A 20,130-nucleotide genomic window follows, 5' to 3' on the forward strand; every position below is an offset into this window, starting at 1 on the left:
CAACGTGAGGAACCGCATCGCACCAAAGTAGGCTAGTCCCAGTATTGCGGTGCTCTATGATTATAAAATATATCTCTGCAGTCCATGTGACATACATTAGAGAACTATGTCGTCTTTAATTACTTGATATAGAATCTGATAGTGGCCAGTCGATCCGCAGTACGACTATAGCCAAACCAAGCCACTGCTATATCCTATCTGCAATGTTATCCCCAGCCACAAAAGTTCTGAACTGTTCGTCACAAAAGCCACAAATCTAACATTACAAGCTGCTACAGGTTTGAAACCGTCCTGAGTTAATCCCTTAAGCCACAGTGTGGATGCAGTTTTCCGTGCACCTAGAAAGAGGTAGCCAATGGAGCTCGGAGGATATTTGCACAATTTTATGCCATTGGATTGTGTTACTCCTGAGAAGGGGGTGTAAAATTATTTGTTGTACGGTTGTGTTGTGTGCGAGCATAGGTATAACTCAGGATATCCAGTCATGAAAAGGAAAGCAACTAAACTAAGACATACGGACTGCTGCAAAAACCAAGTTTATTATTCCAACCCTGCCCAGTGATACTCAAAGGGGTAAGCCATGTCTTCACAGTGTCAGACTCAAGATTATCTTACCCAAATGCTTTTCTAATCGCGCCGTCCTCTTCAGTGATTAGCCATTGGCTATACGGATTCTGTTACTCTGAACTGTAAGTAAAGCAGCACTACTGACATGGACCGGGTGTGGATAGCCAAGTGTTACAGGTTATCGATACGCGGAAGTTTTCTTGGGCCGCTGATGCCTTCAAGGGGCGTCTTTACTCGTTGTATCTCCTTCGGTTCTCCAGGGTCAACTATTCGCATTAGACTAAAGTAGATAGACTACGACCATGGATGTCTGTTTAGGAGTGTACTGGAGACTACAATGCAAAAGCCATGAGCTCCTCGGACATGCGCATGGTTCTGAAACCCTTGAGCTGGTCTGCCGAGGGTACGGCATACGGTTTGTCTGCTGGCAGGCAGGCTGGTTTCGTAGCATCGCCTCTTAGTCTCCAGCTAGGCGACTGAGTCAAGGTTAGTGTTGTTGTCTAGGCTGCCAAAGAGGGCAGCTCGGGTTTCCAGTTGGCCGCGAGGCGAAACAAGTAACAGGCCCAACGATGCTAGATGCAGTCGTGGTGGACTGAGGAAGATTAGTTAGATTTGATCTCCATCTCCAGGATACACTAGCTGGCTGGATGGGCGCTTCTTAGTCCGTCGTACTGCTTTGGACTAAGCTAGTCCTACGAGCCATGCTACTAGATGTCCAAGGCCTCAGGTCCATTCGTGAGTGCGGCGTGGCCATCTGTTGTCGACTCCGAAACCGTACCTAAGGGTTTTGCTAGATACCTAGCTAGATATGCTCGAGTCCTTGGGTCTGCCGGTGACAACTCCCGATCTACCCGATCTTTTTTTCTTTTTTTTTGAAGCCTCAAAACACGGATATTGGGCACGTCCGGTCTTGTTGGATGAACCCTCAACCCAGAGGAAGCCCCTTTTTATCCCACATGCATGCGTCTATTGGAGGACCATTGGCCTGATTCATCAGGTTCGGGTCGAGAAGCCCTGCCTGAGTCATTAGTTGGTCGGGCGACGCCTCGACGCACTCTTCCACTACCTTCTTTAAAGGGCCTATCCATGCCTATGTCTCCATGTTTGCGAGACGGTCCTGTGGTAATATGGGAAGGGGCGGCTGCTATAGACATGGAAGAAAGGGTAGGTGGTAGCTCTATATTCCATCCAGGGCTCGGGGAAGAACTGCCGTGGCTTGGCAATTGCACATGAGGCTTGTTAAGGTCGTATCGTTCAGTCCACCGGGAGTGGCAGGCCCCACCGTTTTAGCTGGTTCAGAACGTATTTAGTACATATTATGGGCTGGAGGCCAAGCGAACTGTTAGATCTTCCAGAACTCTTGTTGCAGACTCGCTGTGCCGCCTCCCTAGCTCTCACCAGAAACCGTCACGTGCCCTCTACCGGAAAATGGGAGCATTGCCGTGTTGAAACCACGCCTATAACATCGAAGCTAACCTGGATGGCGCTACGATTCGCTGCCGTAATCAAAGGGGGAGAGTGTTTACGGACATGTCCGTCGTATGGAGAGGAGATGTTTTCCAGAACCAGCCAAGACCGTGATGAGAAGACAAATGGCGCACTATGGTTGGACTGGAAATGGATGTCGGGTTGATCAGGTACAGAACGAACCAGCAGAACCAGGTGCATGGGCATGGATATGTACAGTCGACAACGGAGGAGCTTCCAAGTTGACACCAAGATCGCGAAGCAAATCTCTTGCAGCGTTGCATTTCGAAGCAGAAGCTGCTCTTATACGTCATAAATCCCCGGTTTAGTGGGCACATACACTTCCAGCTTGGTCCAATGCGGAATCCCCTTTTCCATTTGTCAGGTATGTCAAATCGTCGTGCAGACAGGACAGGGAAACTCGCAAAACAAACAAACAAAAAATTGAACGTACCTATGCAAGACAATGAATCGAGGCCTCGGCCTTTCGACAGAACCCCCGCGCGGCAATCTGAGTGGTGATCTAGATGGATACCTACTTATGCTTACTGAAAACATATCGGCCTTTTCTGCGACGGAACCGCCCTCGTGCAGATGCCTACCTAAGGTGCATGGTACCTACCCAAGACGTACGTACGTACTTCTACTGCCGTCTTTCCCATCGCGAAACGACAGAACACGCGGTTTTTATCTTCAGCTCAACCGGCTAGGCTGACTACGTCAATTCCGCGCTCCATCATTTGCAAAAAGACCCACCCGCTACCCACTTGGGCCTCTGACTGCCGCATTGAGCAGAAAATAGTGGTAGCGGAAGTTGCGACGTGCAGCATCGCCCTTTCCCTCTGCAGCTTTGTTTTCTCTCTCTCAACATTGAAGTGCGAACACCTCCACCCCAAAAACAACGGGAAAAAGGAGCACCTGGTCGAACCGAAACGAACCACTGTGGTCTTTCTCTCATTTCGACCGTGGAGGCCCTGCCATCACACCATCTCGGCCCTGCCCAAATATATTGCTTGTTTCTCTCTGCCAAGCACCAAAACCCGATTTCGATCGCCCACGCGGAGTCGGACTGCGTGCCAGGCTCCTGGGATTCATTTTGCCTCGCCTGTATCCATCCTATTCTGGGTATCGTCTGTGGGCAGAAAGGACCCGACCCGCCAGGCCCGGTGAGCCCTGCCAAGCTGCAGGGGGAAACCACAACGCATAATCGCCCGGCACAAGCTCGAGTGGCTCTTCTGTGGAGCTGGAAATCCCTGTAGTGGCTTTAGGGGGCCTCGCCCAGGTAGGGATGGCCTGTCTACTCCTGAGGATCAATCCAGGTGCATCGTAGCGAAGCCATCAAAAGCTTGGGATACGCACTACCGCTACCGTCCTGTTGGCCGTTTCAATATGGTCAATGTTACGAGGGCAGATGAAACTGCAGATCGAATCGGGCCTGCGCCGGATTGGGATAGACGACCTTGTGAAGTTGCATCCAAGACTGACGCCAACGACAAAAAGCAACAACTGACTAACCCCAGGGCTAGTGGATGCTAGATCTCTTGTCAGACGCAGCGCGGGAAATCGATACAGGGACAATGCCCTGGGCATGTCCGTGCAATTCCGCAGAATATGATGAAGGGTCGCAGTGTGTCTGACGATGCGATAGCCCTAAGCCGTGGGAATGGGTGATTGGCGACCCTTTCCACCCCATTGATCCATGTGATGATATGCGCTCTCTGTGGATATAGCAGACGACTGACATGCTATATATGGGCCGGGCAATAGTGGAGGATGACTGGGCCCGGCCTCCCTCGTAAGGAGGCGAGATTCAACCGGCGCATGTGGGCATCTCCCAGGACTTGTCGTCTTCCCGGCCGCTTGGAGTTCAAGAACAAGACTACCCCGGGATTTTGGCGGAATTTAACGCACAGTTTCCCCTCAAGATCTGCCCCCAGAGCTCGTCCATTGTTTCTTCTGGTATTTGACTTTTGGTTCCTTGTGGTCAATTATTTTGAGTTTTTGTTTTGGTTGGCTCGGTACTCCCATCATCATGACCATTTTCCTGGACGATGCTCCGCATCTCATGGGCACCGTGATCACTTTGATCATCCTGGCATCTCTCACCTTCGCCATGCGTGTCTATTGCAGAGTCACCAGGGCAAGCTGGGGCATGGAGGATTCCCTTATGGCGGTAGCTATGGTATGTCCGCTTTTCGCTTTGGCTTCTTCTGTTTGGCTTCGTGATGCCCATCTTACTGACTTCTGTATAGTTTCCGTTCGCGGTGTTGTCCATATCCTGTCTGGTCGCTTCCTTCAATGGGGTCGGCATCCACGCGTTCAGGCTCCAGCAGCCGGGCAACGAGAAGTACATGGAATCAGGGCTCTTTTGGTTCTTCATGTTTGAGGTCTTCTACTGCATCACCATCATCCCTATCAAGCTTTCGATCGGCTACATGTTGGTGCGGATTGCCCAAAACAGAAAAGTGTATATCTGGACGCAGTACGTTATCATGGCCATGTTCACCCTCATGAACTTGATCGCCGCATTGTACATCATCTTTCAATGCATGCCAGTGTCGTAAGTTCTCAGCTCTAGCCCTGGCAAACATTTTTCGCATTTATACTAACTTCAGCCTACTAGTGCCGCTTGGGATTCCAAACTCATGGCTGAAGGAACCCACTGCCAGGACCCGGCTATTCTCGCTGATGTAGGTGACTCTTTGCCGTCTCATGGGACCAGCAATCGGCTGCTGTGCGAGAGGACCTGTACTTACTATTCCCTAGATCTACTATGCCACGACTGCCGTGAATATCTTCACCGACTGGGCTACCGCTCTCATGTTTGTGGCCCTCCTGTTGACGTTTGTCGTGTACTATACTGATCAATCATAGGCCCATTCCTCTCTTATGGAACGTCAAGCTCAACCGAAACGCAAAGATGTCAGTGGCGGCCATTTTAGGCCTTGGAATCTTGTAGGTTTATGCGATTCCACTTGCGGCTTTACCCCTTCGCTAACCAACATCGCAGTGCGTCGTTGTCGGCTTGCATTCGTTTGAAGTACACGGTGAACCTGACCAACTCCGACGACTATCTCTTGTGGGTCTCACTTGCTTCTCTTCGCCTACACCGAACCATTCACTAACAATCAGTTTGTAGCGGGTTGTGCAACATTGTCATCTGGGGGTATGCCGAGAACGGCGTTGGTGTGTTTGTTGGAAATCTCTCCACCTTGCGGCCCCTTTTCCGCAAGATGCTCTCGCTGGGCGGTACCGACGACTCGTCCAAACCCACTGGCTATGGCGCCTCGAATATCCCAAACAAGCAGCATCCGTATCAGTCCTTCGACAACTACGAAATGGGCTCCGGCACCGGTGGAGCGCACGGCGACCAAGTGACTACTACGACTCAAACAAGAACATGCAAGATCCGAGGGGCTCATCTAGCGAAGATAGTTACTTCGATGGCAGCGAAACCGAGAGCCAGCAGAGGATTGTGAGGCCAGGTTCTGGTTCGGGGAAGAATGGGGGAACCTTATCTCCGGGGATCGTGGTCAGCCGGCAGATTGAAATTAGTAGGTAGACGGTCATGAGCGGCATATTCGTTTGTTTCAGCAGCTTGGACCGGATTCAATGAGGCATGCAGGAAATGCTCGTTTGTACGAGCAAAGAAAGGAGCGTGGTTTATTATGCACGAGATGACAGCGTTGTATTTGTATGGTTGTTACGTAATGCTGTCCGGATCAGATGGCAAGGAGTATTTGTTTATACAATAATATCTTTAATATTTATATATACACGGTTTATTTATAGATGATATGATTACTAATAAGAGTATACCTGGAAATTGCCAGGTCCGAGTCAAGTTTGGTATCTAGGGCTGAACCAAGATCCTCTATGGATATGCCTGACTCATGACCCATGTAACACACCCCTGTTGCTAACGGGCCGTCATGGTAACGGTCTTTCCGAATTTCAGCTGCCTAGAGCATATACATATCCTTCTAATTTGCGGGAACAACAAGAAGTTGAAACAAATGCTGATAAACAAACATGGCATCCGAACCCGGGGCACTAATGTGTACAAGCTGGGCCTCCTACCACGCCTTATCCGTTCTTGGCCGAAGTTTCTCACAATACTCCAGATTTGGTAAGGCTTTCAATCTGGTTTTGATGTCTTCCTCTGCAACCATGTCATCAAACATGACCAAATCCTCAAGCAGGGAGTCCCTCTTATCGACTGCGCCCAGGGCATCCAGAACAATGTGTGGTTTGGTCCAGGAAGACCCGAAATCAACCAGCAGACCACCGCGGAAATTCTCCAACCGGATGTCCCTATTAAATACGTCCAGCTGGTTTAGGGCTCTGACTCTTCGAAGCACTTTGGTCAGCGATCTGGCGGTAACTCCACTGCTCTCTGGTGCCATGTCCTTCACAATTGCACGAACGCGGCCGCCGTGCCCAAGAGCCTTGCGCAGGCTATCGTCGAGAATGTCGATTCCCAGATCAACCCCCAATTCTGTCAGAAAGGCCTCGTCGTCTTTGCTCAGGTACAGGTAACCGTGACACTTGACGGCTAGGGCCCCCTATTGCCGCTTTTGCCACGAGCATCGTGAATGCGGCCATACGCACGACATTCGGCAAAGAATGGATCGGTGTAGCACAGGATTTCCTCCAGTGGTATATCATCTCGCAGCAGGGGCCCCCAATAATATGCATCCGAGTATGGATCGTAGAATTTGAACTATGCAAAGCTTCAGTTCGGGTATTACTATCGCAGCGCCGCTGTACTACTCACAACTTTCAAAGCATAAACCCGAGACTCTATCGTGACTTCGAAAACAGCGCTCTGGGTTGTGGACGAATCACCACGGTCTTCATCCAGTCGTCTTCCCCAAGCTATCGCGGCATTCTCGCATTCAAAGGCATGGAGCTTGGGGCCCTCACAGCGTGGTAACAGGTCGTTGCCGATTTTGTGGCTTTTTGTCTTGCCCATCTCGCGTACCGGGCCACAAAGTCGAAAGGCAGCCCTTCCCAGAGATTGATAGCTCGGATTTCTGCAAAACTGAGGGCTGAGCCGCCCTGTTAACGGCGGTCCCGCTGGGACTCTGCTCCCTTCCCGGCATACTGCCGCACCATGTTGCATCAATATCGAGAGAAAGCGGGGTTGGGACCAACCACTGCGTGCATCGCATGCAAGCTGGTTGCAATGCGCAATGTTTGCGAACACCGCCCATGCAGAACAAAATCCGGGACCAATGAAGCCAGCAAGAGCACCACCACTTCCAAGGACGCGATACGACTTTCACCGGCAAATGCTTATTCGGAAACGTGCTCGTCCCGAAGTCGAGGCAGCTCCCGGGTCAACTTCGCTGACAGCTCGAGCCGAAGCTGGAACTCAGTCTCAGGTTTCCAGACCTTTCTCCTGATTGCAATTGTTTCTTTCGGGCAGAGGAGAGACGACTTCGTGCTACTGTCAGCCACAATGGCAGCAGATACCAGAGCCAAAACAATCCTCGAACTCCTCACGTCAGAAAATTGCCAGGTCGTGCACGAACCCCCAGCCAGCAAGACAAATACTACGAACCGTGCATGGTACAGCCCAACCCAGCTAAAGGAATGGAAGGAATTCAGTTTCCACACTCTCGAGTCCATCTATGATGGAAAGCTCATGGAAGAAGCCCGAAAACCGCGGGCCACACTACCACACTACCCCACGCTATTCTCCACAGATAGGCGTGTGACAGACGAGCCCACGACTGTCAGCATCGTGAGCAAGTGGAACCATACAGTCGTTCAGGCAGCGCTTGAGGCTGTCGAAGACACCCTACATCCATGTGTCTGGGTCCATTGGAAGGGACTGACGAACTGGGAGGACCCCTCATTACGGGCTAAGCAACCCCGTGCCAGAAAAGGGGTCCCGGACGGCGGCGCAATAGCCGCATGTGAAAGGGGGCCCAGTTCAATAAAGCAAGCAAGGGAAAGACTGCCCAAGGAAGTCAAGCCAGCAACCAAATGGCATAGTCAAATCCTCCATCAACTGATCGATCAAGATGGAAAATGGAAAGGTGGCAAGACTCGTGCCAACGACGCGATGCCCATAAGGCAGGCCTACACATATTGTGTTGCCAAGGGATGCCGATATGGTTGCATCATATCCACGCAAGAAGCCTTCATATTCCGCATTCAACCAATAGACAAGTTTGGAGGCAAGACCTGGCTGACCGCCCAAGTCGTTTCGTAACTGACCGCTGTTTCCAGGCAACCCATCCGACAAAGTCCTGGAGAGATGCCTGATCAAAAATGGTATGATGGAATACGTCTCCATCCCTTGGGAATGCCGCATGTCGGGAGATGACAACAGGGATCCCCCGATATTGACCGTGAACCTAGCGCTTTGGGTTGTCCATGCCCTGGCCGGCAATTCGCATCTCGTGGATTGGAGCTACCCTGCTCTCCTTGCCGAGAAACTCACCCAGGTTCCATGTGATCACGCAAGGACAGGACTGGAAACGCCAGTATCCCAGCCAGAGTCTGCGAGGCAGCTCAGAAAGACCCGCGAGCACTTGTCGCTACCCCCGTCGTTGTCAAGAAAGCGGACCAGGCACCAGAGCTTCGATGAGTCCGAGGAGTCCGAGGGGCAGGATGAAGCCCCCCTATATACTTCGTTCACGCAAAGTGGTGTGCTGGGAAAGCAGGTATGGCATCGAACCCAATACCTCTTCAAGAGATGATACTGACCGTCTTGACTTGCGGCCACTAGTCTTTTGCCAGCGAGCCGGCCCTGAGTCCCCCGCAAGAAGAACCCCTTGCGGAAACTGTTTCCTTTGATGGTGGTTACTCGTTACGCAGAAGCGGTAGAATCAAACGGAGAAAAGGGCAGTGAGCAATGTCTTCTCCCAAAAGAACCTGTCAGGTGGCACATTAAAGAGTATACAATAGACAAAGCGGCTTGGCGTCAATAACGATATTCATGGGTTTCCGATACTCGGGTTTTACTGAATTCTCGGAACGTTTCAAGGTATTCCAAGTTTCTGTTATTGCTATCGGTTCTTCTCTTGGGAAAATACAATGTTGCCCGGAGAAATGTCCGACCTACCCCTATTTGACCCGAGTCAATGAGAGGTCAAATGGGGGTAGCTCGTATATTCTTTTGGCCGAACCTCTTCAACTCGTCCATCACAATCTGAGAGTAACAATGGATAATCCTAACCTAATCTTAACGATTGCAGACAAATATTAAAAAAGAAGCCGTTAAGACTGCTATAGCGGAACTCAAGCGATCCCGCCAATCAAGGAGCACTATACTTATCACGTGATATCCCACCCCTGACGGCGGAATTGACGCGAGCTAAACAAAATACTATTAAAGCTTAGACCACAACGCCAAAACTCGCCTGCGTCACTACGGAGCTTCAGCTTGAGGCTAGATTGGCGTTTCACATTGTCTGGGGTACGGCGAGCTCTCGTATGACTTACACAGCACATGTGCACCCACTCTACCTAGGATCCTCCGGAGAGGGCTGCACTGGCAGGTATTCTTCGGCATTCCTTTCTTAAGACTCGAAAGCTCAGTTGCGTCCATTATTATTTTACGAATCTGAAATTGGTTCAAACAATGACATCGGAGTCGGCAGTCTGCCAGGCCCTCAACCTGTCCAATGGACAAGCTGCAAAGAGGCCGCTACGGCATCCAACAACCTGTTCTGCAGATTCCATGCGAAACAGTGCTATGGCCTCTACAAAGGATACAAGCGTCGAAATCTGAAGCTTGATGCGCTTTCGGAGCAGGCTCCGAAATATCTCCGGCACGCCGACATCCCGCTCGCCAACGATGACTTTGAGACGGTGGACGACGAGGATGTGCTCAGAGGTATCCACGACCACCTCTTCGAGCTGTACGTGCTCCTCGGCAAAGTCATCGACGCGAGAAAACTGCACCACAAGCACTTCTACCCCCTGAACCTGGACTATGGTCACCAGGCTTACCTGGACGGGCTGACCAACCGGCGGCATGTGGTCCTGCGCGCTCTGGAGCGCGTAGAGAAGCGCACCGCCGAGGTCCTCTACGAGAAGGAGAAGTGGTTCGACTGGGTCCGCGAGGTCCAGGAGGACGACGAGGTGAACCGCGAAAAGGAGCAGAAGCGCGTCAAGGCGGAGGCGGCCATGTTCCGTCGCCATTACCAGAAGGTCCAGGCCCGACTCCAGGCCAAGCGCCAGAGGGAGGAGAAGAAGCGCCAGGACGCTTATTTGGAAGCGGTGTTCCAGGAGCGCCAAGCCTCCATGAGCCCCGATGAAGAGGAAGACATCGAGGACTGGGACCCTATCGAAGATGGCGAGGACCACCAACAGTATATTGACCTGATCCGCCACTTTCTGTGGCTGGAACTCCTTGACGATAAGGCTGAGCCAACCACGAGCGCGGATTCTACCGAAGACTCGCCAGCCCCGGCATCATCGTCGACTGCTGCTCCGCCGGCCCCTTCGGCCGAGAGCTCTACCAAGAAGAAGTCGAAAGCGAAGAAGAAGTCAAAGTCAAAGGCAGCCAATCCCGATGGTAGCAATTCGCAGGCGAAACAATTGAATGGCCGCGACAAAACAGAGAAGCCGTGCGGTCAAGAAATGGTGTTAGCCATGACCGCTGACGAGAACGACGACAACCTCTCAGTCGAACCACGAAAGGCCAATATCGAGACAGAGTCTGAAATGAGGACCAGGCGTAAGCATTTCGTTTTGTTCTATTTCCTCCCTTTTCTGACCTAATCTTGACCGTTTAGTCGAATCTGGGGTGAAGAGGAACCTGGACGAGTTAGAGGGGCCAATGGTGTTTGGGACTATGCAGAACCCCTACGAGACCCTCGAGCGCACGGCTCCGATGACCGCGGACGAAATTAACGAGGTGATTCGCGAGATCAAGGAGGTTAAGCAACTCCTGTTTTGTCGAATCCTGCTTTCGCACACGGCTCTGTTGCCCAAGGCACTCAAAGCAAACAGCATCGAGGAATTCTTGGACGATCCCGAGATTGTCGATGCCGATCTTCGAGACTTGTGCTTGAAACTGGAGCAACCTACTCTGCAAGACCTCCGCGACGCCTGTGCTGACCTCTTTAGGGGTGATGAGCCGGAGGAAGAAGACCAAGAAGAAGGGGCCGAGCAGCAAGAGACCCTTGAGGAACTCATGCTGCACCAAACGCGTCATGGGCATCTTTCGGATCCGTACGCGCTCTACGACAAGTTCAATAAAGTGTTGCCGGCGTTAGAGGGATCGAAGACTCGGGACGGATCGAAGGCCCCCCTGGAGGAAACCAACCGCAAGATGAAGATCCGAGTCTGCGGAAGGAGCATCTGGAACTACGCCAGTGAGACGTCCATGCCTCGAAGTGGATGGCTGCACTTCTCCATTATGGCGAAAGATTGCCAATTCAAACACGCTCTGGAGCTATGCCGAAACTGGGACGAATTTTCCGAGCTGAACTTCTTATGCGCTTGGCAATACTTCCCAGCGTCAAACTGGGTAAGCGCTGGGTCCGACAAGCTCATGAGCCAACTCCACGAACTGGTAAGTACTCATATGTCTAGAAGCCCGTATGGGCACAGAGAACATGCCATTTCGAGCTCCATGTGTTAATTACTTGACAGAACTTCTTTCCATACTTCAAGGACCTCACCGCCATGCAGAGGACTCACCACAACGAAGTAGGTAACCGCCAGCGTGGAGTGAGACGACAGCACAGCATGGTTGAGGCCCGCAACGTCATTGTCGGTCATATGAAACGGAACGACTCGGTGACACGCCGTTTCATCCAATATTGTACCATGCGAGCAGGAGAGCTGCTCATCATGGTTCGTGACGGTAAAACCGGCGATGTCATCACCTCACCGGATCGAGACCAACTCTGGACGTGGCGGGAAAAACACGGAGTTGGACGAGCTAACAAATCCGAATGGACCAACGTACTTGAAGTTGGACCACTGTACTTCCTGAAAGTCGATCTGCTTCGGAATTTCTACTTGGACTTTGACGACTTTTACGAGGTCTGGATCTGGGACTTTGTGCCGGGAGAACGCCCTATCGTACTATACAATACGATTGTCGAGGTAACGTTGCCGAGCTTGGTGACGGCTTGAGTCGCGGCTAATAGTCATTAGGACCTCCGAAGGGCGGCTCGTATGACCAAGCTTTCAGATATGTACATGAACAAGGAGAGGTTTTTGCGCAGCATCACCCGCGAAGAAGACACGCAGAGAGTACGGTCCATCAAACCGGGCGAGGAGGTAAAGAGCATGTGGGATGTCGCCACAGACCCGAGCAACAAGTACTTCGTGTGGGACGAAAAAGGCCAACAGCAGATCCATGACTCCGGGTCACACGGTGGTCCCTCAAATCAGTTCTACTCGGAGGCCGATGCCGCCGAGGACGCGGTCCTCTTCCCGGACGAGCTGGTCTCTGCGAACCGCAACGTACCCTTCAAAGAGATCTCCAACCCCGTCACCGAAATGGAAATTGGGAACAAAACGTATCTTCAGTTTATGGCCCGGAGGCTGAAGCGATACAAACCGACTAACAAGCGATTAATGGGGTCGGAATCAGAATTGAGTTCCGATGACTGCGTCATCGAGCGTTGATGAGATGGAGGACGAACCGGAGCACATATGGAAGCTTCCTCCCATCTGGACGCGGGTGGCGCAGGATGCGGTACTAAACACCCGTTCTCCTGAGAAGAAACAACTCTTACGGAGGACTGCGTTGTTGTCGATGAACCTGGCCAAGGAGGATAGCTTCATCCACAAGTTCAAGGCTGCGGAGCAACGGGGAATTTTGGATAAAGACCGCGGCATTGGTAATTGGATGCCCCTCTTGCCCCCGTGTTTCCTTATTGTCCTTCGCTTTGCCTATTGCACCAACTAACGAGAAGCAGCTTTAAAACAAGGCTTTCATCTGGGAGACCTCGAGCCCGGGGCACAGGAAAAGTATGACTTGTCCACCCGGATGATCCAGGCTATCCAGAACATCGAACCGGCGGGAAATGCCCAGGCGATGTTTTGGTTCGTAGCCGAAATCATGGATTGGCTCGACGTCAAAGCCGTATACAGTGGCTACAACTATGACCAGCACGCTCCGTGGCCGCATTCCTTCATAGTGCAAGACCTTGTACACGCAACCGCGTGCATGGCTCCGTTCTTCAGCAAGGCCGAGGCAGCGGGCCCGGTTACCGCCTTTATGGAGTCCGCAGCAGGCTCGGAGTTTCGAGAGTCTGCCTTGTTCCGACCGCAGGAGCGTGCACAGATGATACCCGATCGTCGAACACGCACCGGCTTCCGGACGCGGCCTCAGTCTTTCTGGAAGGAGTGGCATGACATCTTGGAACACTGCACAAGTCGCCATAAGTGGCACGTGGCAGATTTCCCTATGGAATGGAGCGTTGCCATCCGCCCGATCATCGTCAAACTCTACAGAGCCGGCATCATTGCCCCGGTCAACGTGGAACCGCACCCAGCCATCGTGCCTGGATACGCCATTGCCAACACGGAGCCCCATCGCCCCGGCAAGCTGGATCTGTTCATTGACTACACCGACCGCCTGAACGCGGTGCAGATAAAGCAGGGCTGGGACGCCGGCATGCTGCGGCCAGACCAGTTTCCCGAACTGCTGCCCTTGGCCCAAAACTTCGCCGCGAAGCATGGGTCTCAGTCGCGTTTCGCGGTGCTGCGGGTCTGGTCGGCGCCGCACTTCTACCCGCTCATGATCGGGGAGCAGAACCGGCCCATGTTCATGTTCCTGGACCCCATCGGCCGGTCCTGGCAGTGGAAGTTCATCCCCAAGGACTTCGCCGTCAGCGAGTGGAGCCTGTACCGCGCCACCGACCTGCGCGTCGAGCTGCTGCGGCGCCAGCTGGGGCCGGACCGCGTGCAGCACCGCGGCGAGGTCATCCTGGTCATGGGCGCCGACGAGGCCGAGCTGTTCCGGAACGCCGTCGCGATGACCTTTGCGATCCAGACGAAGCCTTGGGTTAGGGAGATTGACCTCTGGAAGAGTTTTGTTAATGTGGACTTGGAGTTCTTCGAAGGGCTGGATCCGTATTGGCTAGATTGAGTCAACGTTATGGAATATTGTTCGAAACGAGGACTACGCTCTACGGTGTTGATTGCCTCAAATCACGTCTTCATTGGCCCCTGAAGGCGAATTCCGGTTACGTTCTCACTTTTGTTCGGGTAATAGCCACCTTGATGGATTTGGACTGCCTTTATGATTGATTATGCTGACCGTTCACAACATATCAGCAGCAAGGTAGGATCCTGCTGAGATAAGACTCCCCTGCATTAGATTACACGGAACCGTCGGGGTCGGGCCCGTCCCTGTCAGGACTTCTGGGGCGCTCCGAGCCTACCGTGATGTCGTGATGCGAGCGGGTAAGTGACAACTGAATCATGTTTTTGAATAAAGTCCGATATCGTCTGTCAAGAGACACATGGCATGCATTTGTTCGCATTCTCTCATTGGCTAGCCGCAAAGGTGCCATTTGGGAAGATATGATTGTCGGGCCAGGATGATGTGACCTTCGCTTCGAGCTATCGGAGATGGTGAGGACGGTAGGCAATAAGATGGGATGGGCCGAATGGCGCAATCCCCAACTTGGCTCACGTGCTCCATGCCGTGCTACACCCGCCCCGACAGCCGACCAAGTGCCGGCCCTGCCAGCGGCAATCGGTCGAGGCTGTCGGTGTACCTTGCATGCGAGGATCAGGCGTTAGGTAAGCCACCCATGGATGGGCAGGTGGTGGAAATTGGGCGAGAAAGCGATAGTAGGATCAATACTTCGCAAGTAGATGATCTTTTTGTCGCTCCCCGGCCGTCAAGCTTGGAATACTGCCAACACGGACACGTGAAACGCAAATAACGAGGTTTGCCCAGCTAAGCGCCGAATTGTGGATATTGATGCATGCTCGAATACCCCGAATTGAAAGCGTCTCTCTTTCTTCCTCTCACCAGACAGAATCTGGGCTGCTACTGTAGTGTGTAGGTGGTGTTTTCCGGGGTGCAGCTGAGGATTGGACGGCTAGCCTCACCGATACCCGCCCAGGTACTCTTCCAGGCCTTTTCCAGGGCTCATCATTAGTGGGCTGCAGCACGCCATTGTGCGGCAAAGGAGCCAAAAAGAGCAGCACACTCGAATCAGAACCCGAGAATTCGGTAGAACTGGGTACATGCCCCCAGTTTGCCCCTACCAGTAGCAGCAACACTTGCATCCTACAATGCCCACCGCCTTTCTTCAGATTCGTACGTGTAGGTGTAGGCCGTCACTGCTGTCGCTGCTGGGTCGCTCGGTCTAGGTCTCTCGACTTTGTCGACTAGCACTTACGTCGTATGTCCATGTCCCTATTGCGTGCTCTCTAGCTCCACGGGTTTTTGGGCCAAACGAACTTTATGTAACGTCAGCTCCCCCAAGCTGTCATCAGACGATCCATAGTTCCCAACTGCAAGCAAACCACGAACCAGGACGAGGAACGGCCAGCATACAACATCCATCGATCCCCTCCTGACCTCAACACACATCCAGTAGCCCAGCAGCAAAGAAAGCCACCCCTTGCCCTCGTCCTCGCCCTCGTCCTCGCCCTTGCCTACGACTCCCGCACATCATTGGACGGGCGGCAAAGAACGGTCTGTGCTGCCTGATCAGAGCTTGTCCCTGTGCTGCCGATTGCGCAAGAACACCTGCGTAATTGCGAATCCCATTCCGACAAGTCTTAAGACACAATACTCCGCCGCAAACACCTCCCCATTGCTCCGGCAGTCGTACCTCTTGCTCATTACACGGAGTTGCCACCTACGGTCCCTTGTCTTGTGCTATCCAAGACGGCCTGAACACCATCTCTTTCGATCTGCTGTCGTGCAACCGCCCTCAAGTCGACAACAGTTGGCCCAAGCACGTCATCCTCCTTACTCAAGGGTCTACCTGGTACATATTCCCAGCAGGCACCCCAAGGGACCACACGTTTGCTGCAGCCCGTGTGCGATGAATACATAAGGCAAAAAGCCTATGCAGGGGAAGTCCGAATTACATTCTGCTGCGCTCGATATGTACACATCCTCCACAATGGACGGGGCAACATCACTACCATGGATCAACGGCCATGATGCGCTGCCATCTACCGAATATGACTTCAGCCTACGACCCAGCGATCCGACGGCCACCGCAAACCATACGTCGGCTGCATCTGTCATTCCCTCGTCCAACGGCCTTCGATCCCAGCACCCTCTGTCGCCAACCTCCTCGATCCCCTCGCCGAGTACCAGACCAGTAGATGGCCACGTTCACGGCGAAACTCACCAGTCCACTACCAACAACTGCGATAGGAGGAAACCGCACGAAGACGGCGTCTCGCGCATGTCCAATATGTCGCAACAAGCGGTTGGCCAGACAGTGGCACCTTTCTTGAGGGAGCACATTCCTGGCATATATGCGCCTGTCGGCAAGCCTGACACGCCGGCCATGGCCCTGGCAAGGACCAAGGATAATAAAGACCCCAACAGTAAATTTTGTTATCGACACGCGCCAGATTCCAAGTGCCGCAAAGCAGCCGACGAGAACAAGATGGCCTTGATACAAAGTGAGATGGAGATGCTACCATCTGCCGACCAGCAAGCCATTGCCCATGTTTGGTCGTTGTTTTCAGCGGCGCCCACGAAGCATCGAGAACTTATGCTGCAAGGCATTGTCACCCAGTGTTGCTTTCCCCAACTATCCCTGGTCTCTCGGGAAGTGTCCGAGCAGTTGAAGATCGACTTTCTCTCCGCTCTACCGACCGAGCTCTCATTCAAAATCCTGTCATCTCTTGACTGTGTATCCTTGTGCAAAGCGGCCCAGGTCAGCCGACGCTGGCGTTTGTTGGCCGATGACGATCAAGTGTGGCACCACATGTGCCAACAACATATTGACCGCAAATGTACCGCATGCGGCTGGGGTCTGCCGCGCCTGGAGAAGAGGCGCTTACGGGACTGGAAGAAACAGCAGCAACTCCTATTAGAGCAACAAACTCAGGCTCTGGTTGTTGATGTGACCGACGTCGATACAAATAGCAGCGCGGCTGGCGCAGCAAGCCCAGCTAAGCGATCGGCGCCAGCCCACGAGGAAGATGACAGAGCAAAGAGGCAATGCGTCCATAATGAGCGCTCTAGCCCCGAGCGCAAATTCCGCCCCTGGAAGACGGTATACAAGGAACGGTTCCAGGTCGGATCTAATTGGTATGTCCCCCCCTTCCCCTTTGTGTGCTTGTGTGATATTAGTATAGTAACTAACAATACCCTACAGGAAATATGGCCGTTGTTCTATGAAGGTCTTCCGCGGCGAACACACAAACGGTGTAACGTGCTTACAGTTCGATGATAACATTCTCGCAACTGGAAGCTATGATTCTTCTATTAAGCTGTGGGACATTGAGAAAGGCCATGTCATCCGAACGCTACGGGGCCACACGTCCGGCATCCGGGCCTTGCAGTTTGATGACCGATTGCTTGTCAGTGGCAGTCTGGATAACACTGTCCGCATCTGGAACTGGCGTACCGGGGTATGCATCAATACTCTACACCACCAAGGAGGGGTAATCAGCGTTCACATGGAGGGCGATTACCTGGCATCTGGATCGATGGACCAGTCGATCAAGATTTTCAACTTCAAAACGCGACAAACCTTCTGCCTGCGCGGCCATGAAGATTATGTCAACCATGTCAAACTCGATCTGGCCTCTCGGATCGTCCTTTCCGCTTCAGACGACACTACGGTTAAGTTGTGGGATATCGATAGTGGCGCTTGTATCAAAACCTACGAGGCCCATGTCGGGCAAGTGCAACAGGTGCTTCCGCTCCCCGACGATTTTGAGTTCGAAGACGAAAATCTGGCAGACAACGACGGTGCCTCTTCGACTAGCGGTCGTAGCGGCAGTCCCGGTATGGGATCGTCATCTCAGAACGGATCATGCGCCGTCGACGAGACGCGAATGGCATACGGACCTGTCTTCGAACTCCAAAAGGATCGTCCTTTGCCCCCACGCTTTATGCTCACTGGTAGCTTGGACAACACGCTGCGGCTCTGGGACACTGCGACGGGCAAGTGCCTGCGGACCTTCTTTGGCCATGTCGAAGGCATTTGGGGTGTCTGCGGCGACTCGCTCCGTTGTGTTAGCGGTGCGAACGACGCGACGGTCAAGGTATGGGACCCCAGGACGGGAAAATGCGAGCGGACTTTCACTGGGCACCAGGGGCCTGTGACATGTGTCGGTCTAAGCGATAGCCGAATGGCGAGCGGCGGCGAGGACGGCGAAGTACGGCTTTATAAGTTCGACAGCGATCCGTCGGAGGCAGAGCAATTGGGGACGCCCGCGTAGAGAGCGACCTGGCTCGGCTTTGTTATTTCTGTGTATATATTTTGGAACTCATTTGGTTGAGAATGGGTTCGGCGTTTGAAGATACCACTCTGGTTGGGCATGGACGGAAATGACTATAGACTGGCCTAGGTTATTGGGGACTGTCGGTACTCAGCTGGTCTTTGTGTAGAAGACGGCGATGCAAACACCGGCACAGGCGTTCAAGGGAAAATGCAATTTATGGGAATGGTTACAGGGCCATAATGATCTGGTACAGGTGTCAAGGAGTCATGTTTTGTGACATCAGCCTGACAAATCCAGCTATTCAAGCTTTAGTTCCGCGCCATAGTTGTCGCGTGCCACAACTACTAAAAAGAATGTTGCTTTTATATTGTCTCCTCTGGCTTTGACTTGTGTGGCATGTGAATCAAGAATTGACAGTTTCTGCTCACAACAGTCGACCTGACTCGCAGAACGGCCAGGTTACCTCTTGAGTAGGTAGGTACATGTAAGTCTTTCACGTGAAGATAGCTCTGCCAATTCAACGCCCGGTACTGCCATAGCCATTCGCTTGTTCCATCTGCATGTTTAAGAAAAGACATGGCGATCTGGTGATAGGATCGTTCCGATTTTCCCCTTGAGGTTTGTCGTTAATTGAGAAGCTCGGTCAAATACCGAGGTTCGGAGGGGGCATGTTGAAAGCCATTTATCAATCCATCAAATCAGTTGCTGAACAGCATTTGCAGCTACTAAACCAAAGTACCTAGGTACCGACGCAACCCAGCCTGCAAGTCTGTCTGCCTCGGAAGCAGCCGGGCAGTCCAGTCAGATTTGATCAACATTGATTTGGTACTTCCATTAGGTACCTAGGTATGCTATGCAGCTAGGCGTGTCTTCTTAGGGGTCTACAGAAGGAGGCTCGGAGGGGCCCACGCTTTCCCCGCAAAATCACAAGCTCGGTTCTCAGTCGGCAATGGAACGCCGCAACGTCATTCTCGGCCAGGCGTAGTCACAGGCTCCAAATCAACTGCGCAAGAGGTTGTTTTCGGGAAGCAGCATGCTTCCTTGACGATGAAAGCCATTCTCGGAAACCCCCAATTGCATTGCTGGGTCGGAAGAGAATTGCTTTCCGCTTCGAGACAAAGAAAAATGGCTTGGCCGACTTGGTAGCTGCCCGTCCAGCTGTTGTTGACTTGACGTTGTAAATGCCTACACCTGAGCTCCGGTCCGCCGAGCTAGAGGCTTCCGGCTATGCGCGCTCGCCTCTGACCGAAACCAAACCTAGCCAACCTACTTCTTCCCGCTCCAGAAACCGGGGGACTGGCTGGGCAAGTAAGTCTGGGCAGAGCCTGGGCTCCTGTCATTGTCGCATTTGCCCTCGCCTAGCCACAAGTCACAGTCGGTGCAAACACTTGGCAAGGCCTCTAGCAAAGTCCCTTTGACACGAGATCTACCGACTGCCCTGCTTTCTCCACTGCTGGAGCCGCGGGTATTGTACCATTCTTATGCTGGAAGCTATACGGCACAATGTATACTGTCACGCCTCTGGCAATGCCCCGAAAGGAGCCACGGCGTTTGGTAAGCTGCCCACCCCTGGCGGGTCACCCGATTCGGTTGCAAGGTCATTGCCCAGAGGCTCGGCTCTTCGTCTCAAAGCGAGTGCTTCTTATATCATCTACACTAGAACCCTTCAAGTGTTGGAGTCACTCTGGCTGCGAGTTTTAAAGTTCTGGCGGTTCCCTCTATTCCCTGCCT

General features: G+C 52.7%; 4 protein-coding genes across 4 annotated transcripts; 3 read left to right on the forward strand and 1 right to left on the reverse strand.

Moving 5' to 3' along the window:
* Window positions 1-4,066: 4,066 nt before the first annotated feature.
* Window positions 4,067-5,513, forward strand: PG997_009642 (uncharacterized protein; the record flags this gene model as incomplete). The annotated part of the gene is made up of 7 exons (XM_066813957.1): window positions 4,067-4,216; window positions 4,287-4,594; window positions 4,658-4,724; window positions 4,801-4,856; window positions 4,909-4,989; window positions 5,045-5,113; window positions 5,174-5,513. The coding sequence occupies 7 exons, from the start codon at window positions 4,067-4,069 to the stop codon at window positions 5,511-5,513; spliced, it is 1,071 nt and encodes a 356-aa protein (XP_066665919.1).
* A 597-nt stretch (window positions 5,514-6,110) lies between these two features.
* Window positions 6,111-7,009, reverse strand: PG997_009643 (kinetochore Sim4 complex subunit FTA2-domain-containing protein; the record flags this gene model as incomplete). The annotated part of the gene is made up of 3 exons (XM_066813958.1): window positions 6,111-6,589; window positions 6,646-6,757; window positions 6,812-7,009. 3 exons carry the CDS (start codon window positions 7,007-7,009, stop codon window positions 6,111-6,113), a joined length of 789 nt encoding a protein of 262 aa, XP_066665920.1.
* A 2,622-nt stretch (window positions 7,010-9,631) lies between these two features.
* On the forward strand, window positions 9,632-14,107 carry PG997_009644 (uncharacterized protein; the record flags this gene model as incomplete). Its single annotated transcript, XM_066813959.1, has 7 exons — window positions 9,632-9,669; window positions 9,726-10,732; window positions 10,791-11,572; window positions 11,653-12,111; window positions 12,163-12,530; window positions 12,634-12,854; window positions 12,945-14,107. 7 exons carry the CDS (start codon window positions 9,632-9,634, stop codon window positions 14,105-14,107), a joined length of 4,038 nt encoding a protein of 1,345 aa, XP_066665921.1.
* Window positions 14,108-16,109: 2,002 nt separating this feature from the next.
* On the forward strand, window positions 16,110-18,396 carry PG997_009645 (E3 ubiquitin ligase complex SCF subunit scon-2; the record flags this gene model as incomplete). The annotated part of the gene is made up of 2 exons (XM_066813960.1): window positions 16,110-17,257; window positions 17,325-18,396. The coding sequence occupies 2 exons, from the start codon at window positions 16,110-16,112 to the stop codon at window positions 18,394-18,396; spliced, it is 2,220 nt and encodes a 739-aa protein (XP_066665922.1).
* Window positions 18,397-20,130: the final 1,734 nt, after the last annotated feature.

This window comes from Apiospora hydei, assembly GCF_038363865.1.
Source record: "Apiospora hydei strain CBS 114990 chromosome Unknown utg000007l_segment0_segment0, whole genome shotgun sequence".
NCBI lineage: Eukaryota > Fungi > Ascomycota > Sordariomycetes > Amphisphaeriales > Apiosporaceae > Apiospora > Apiospora hydei.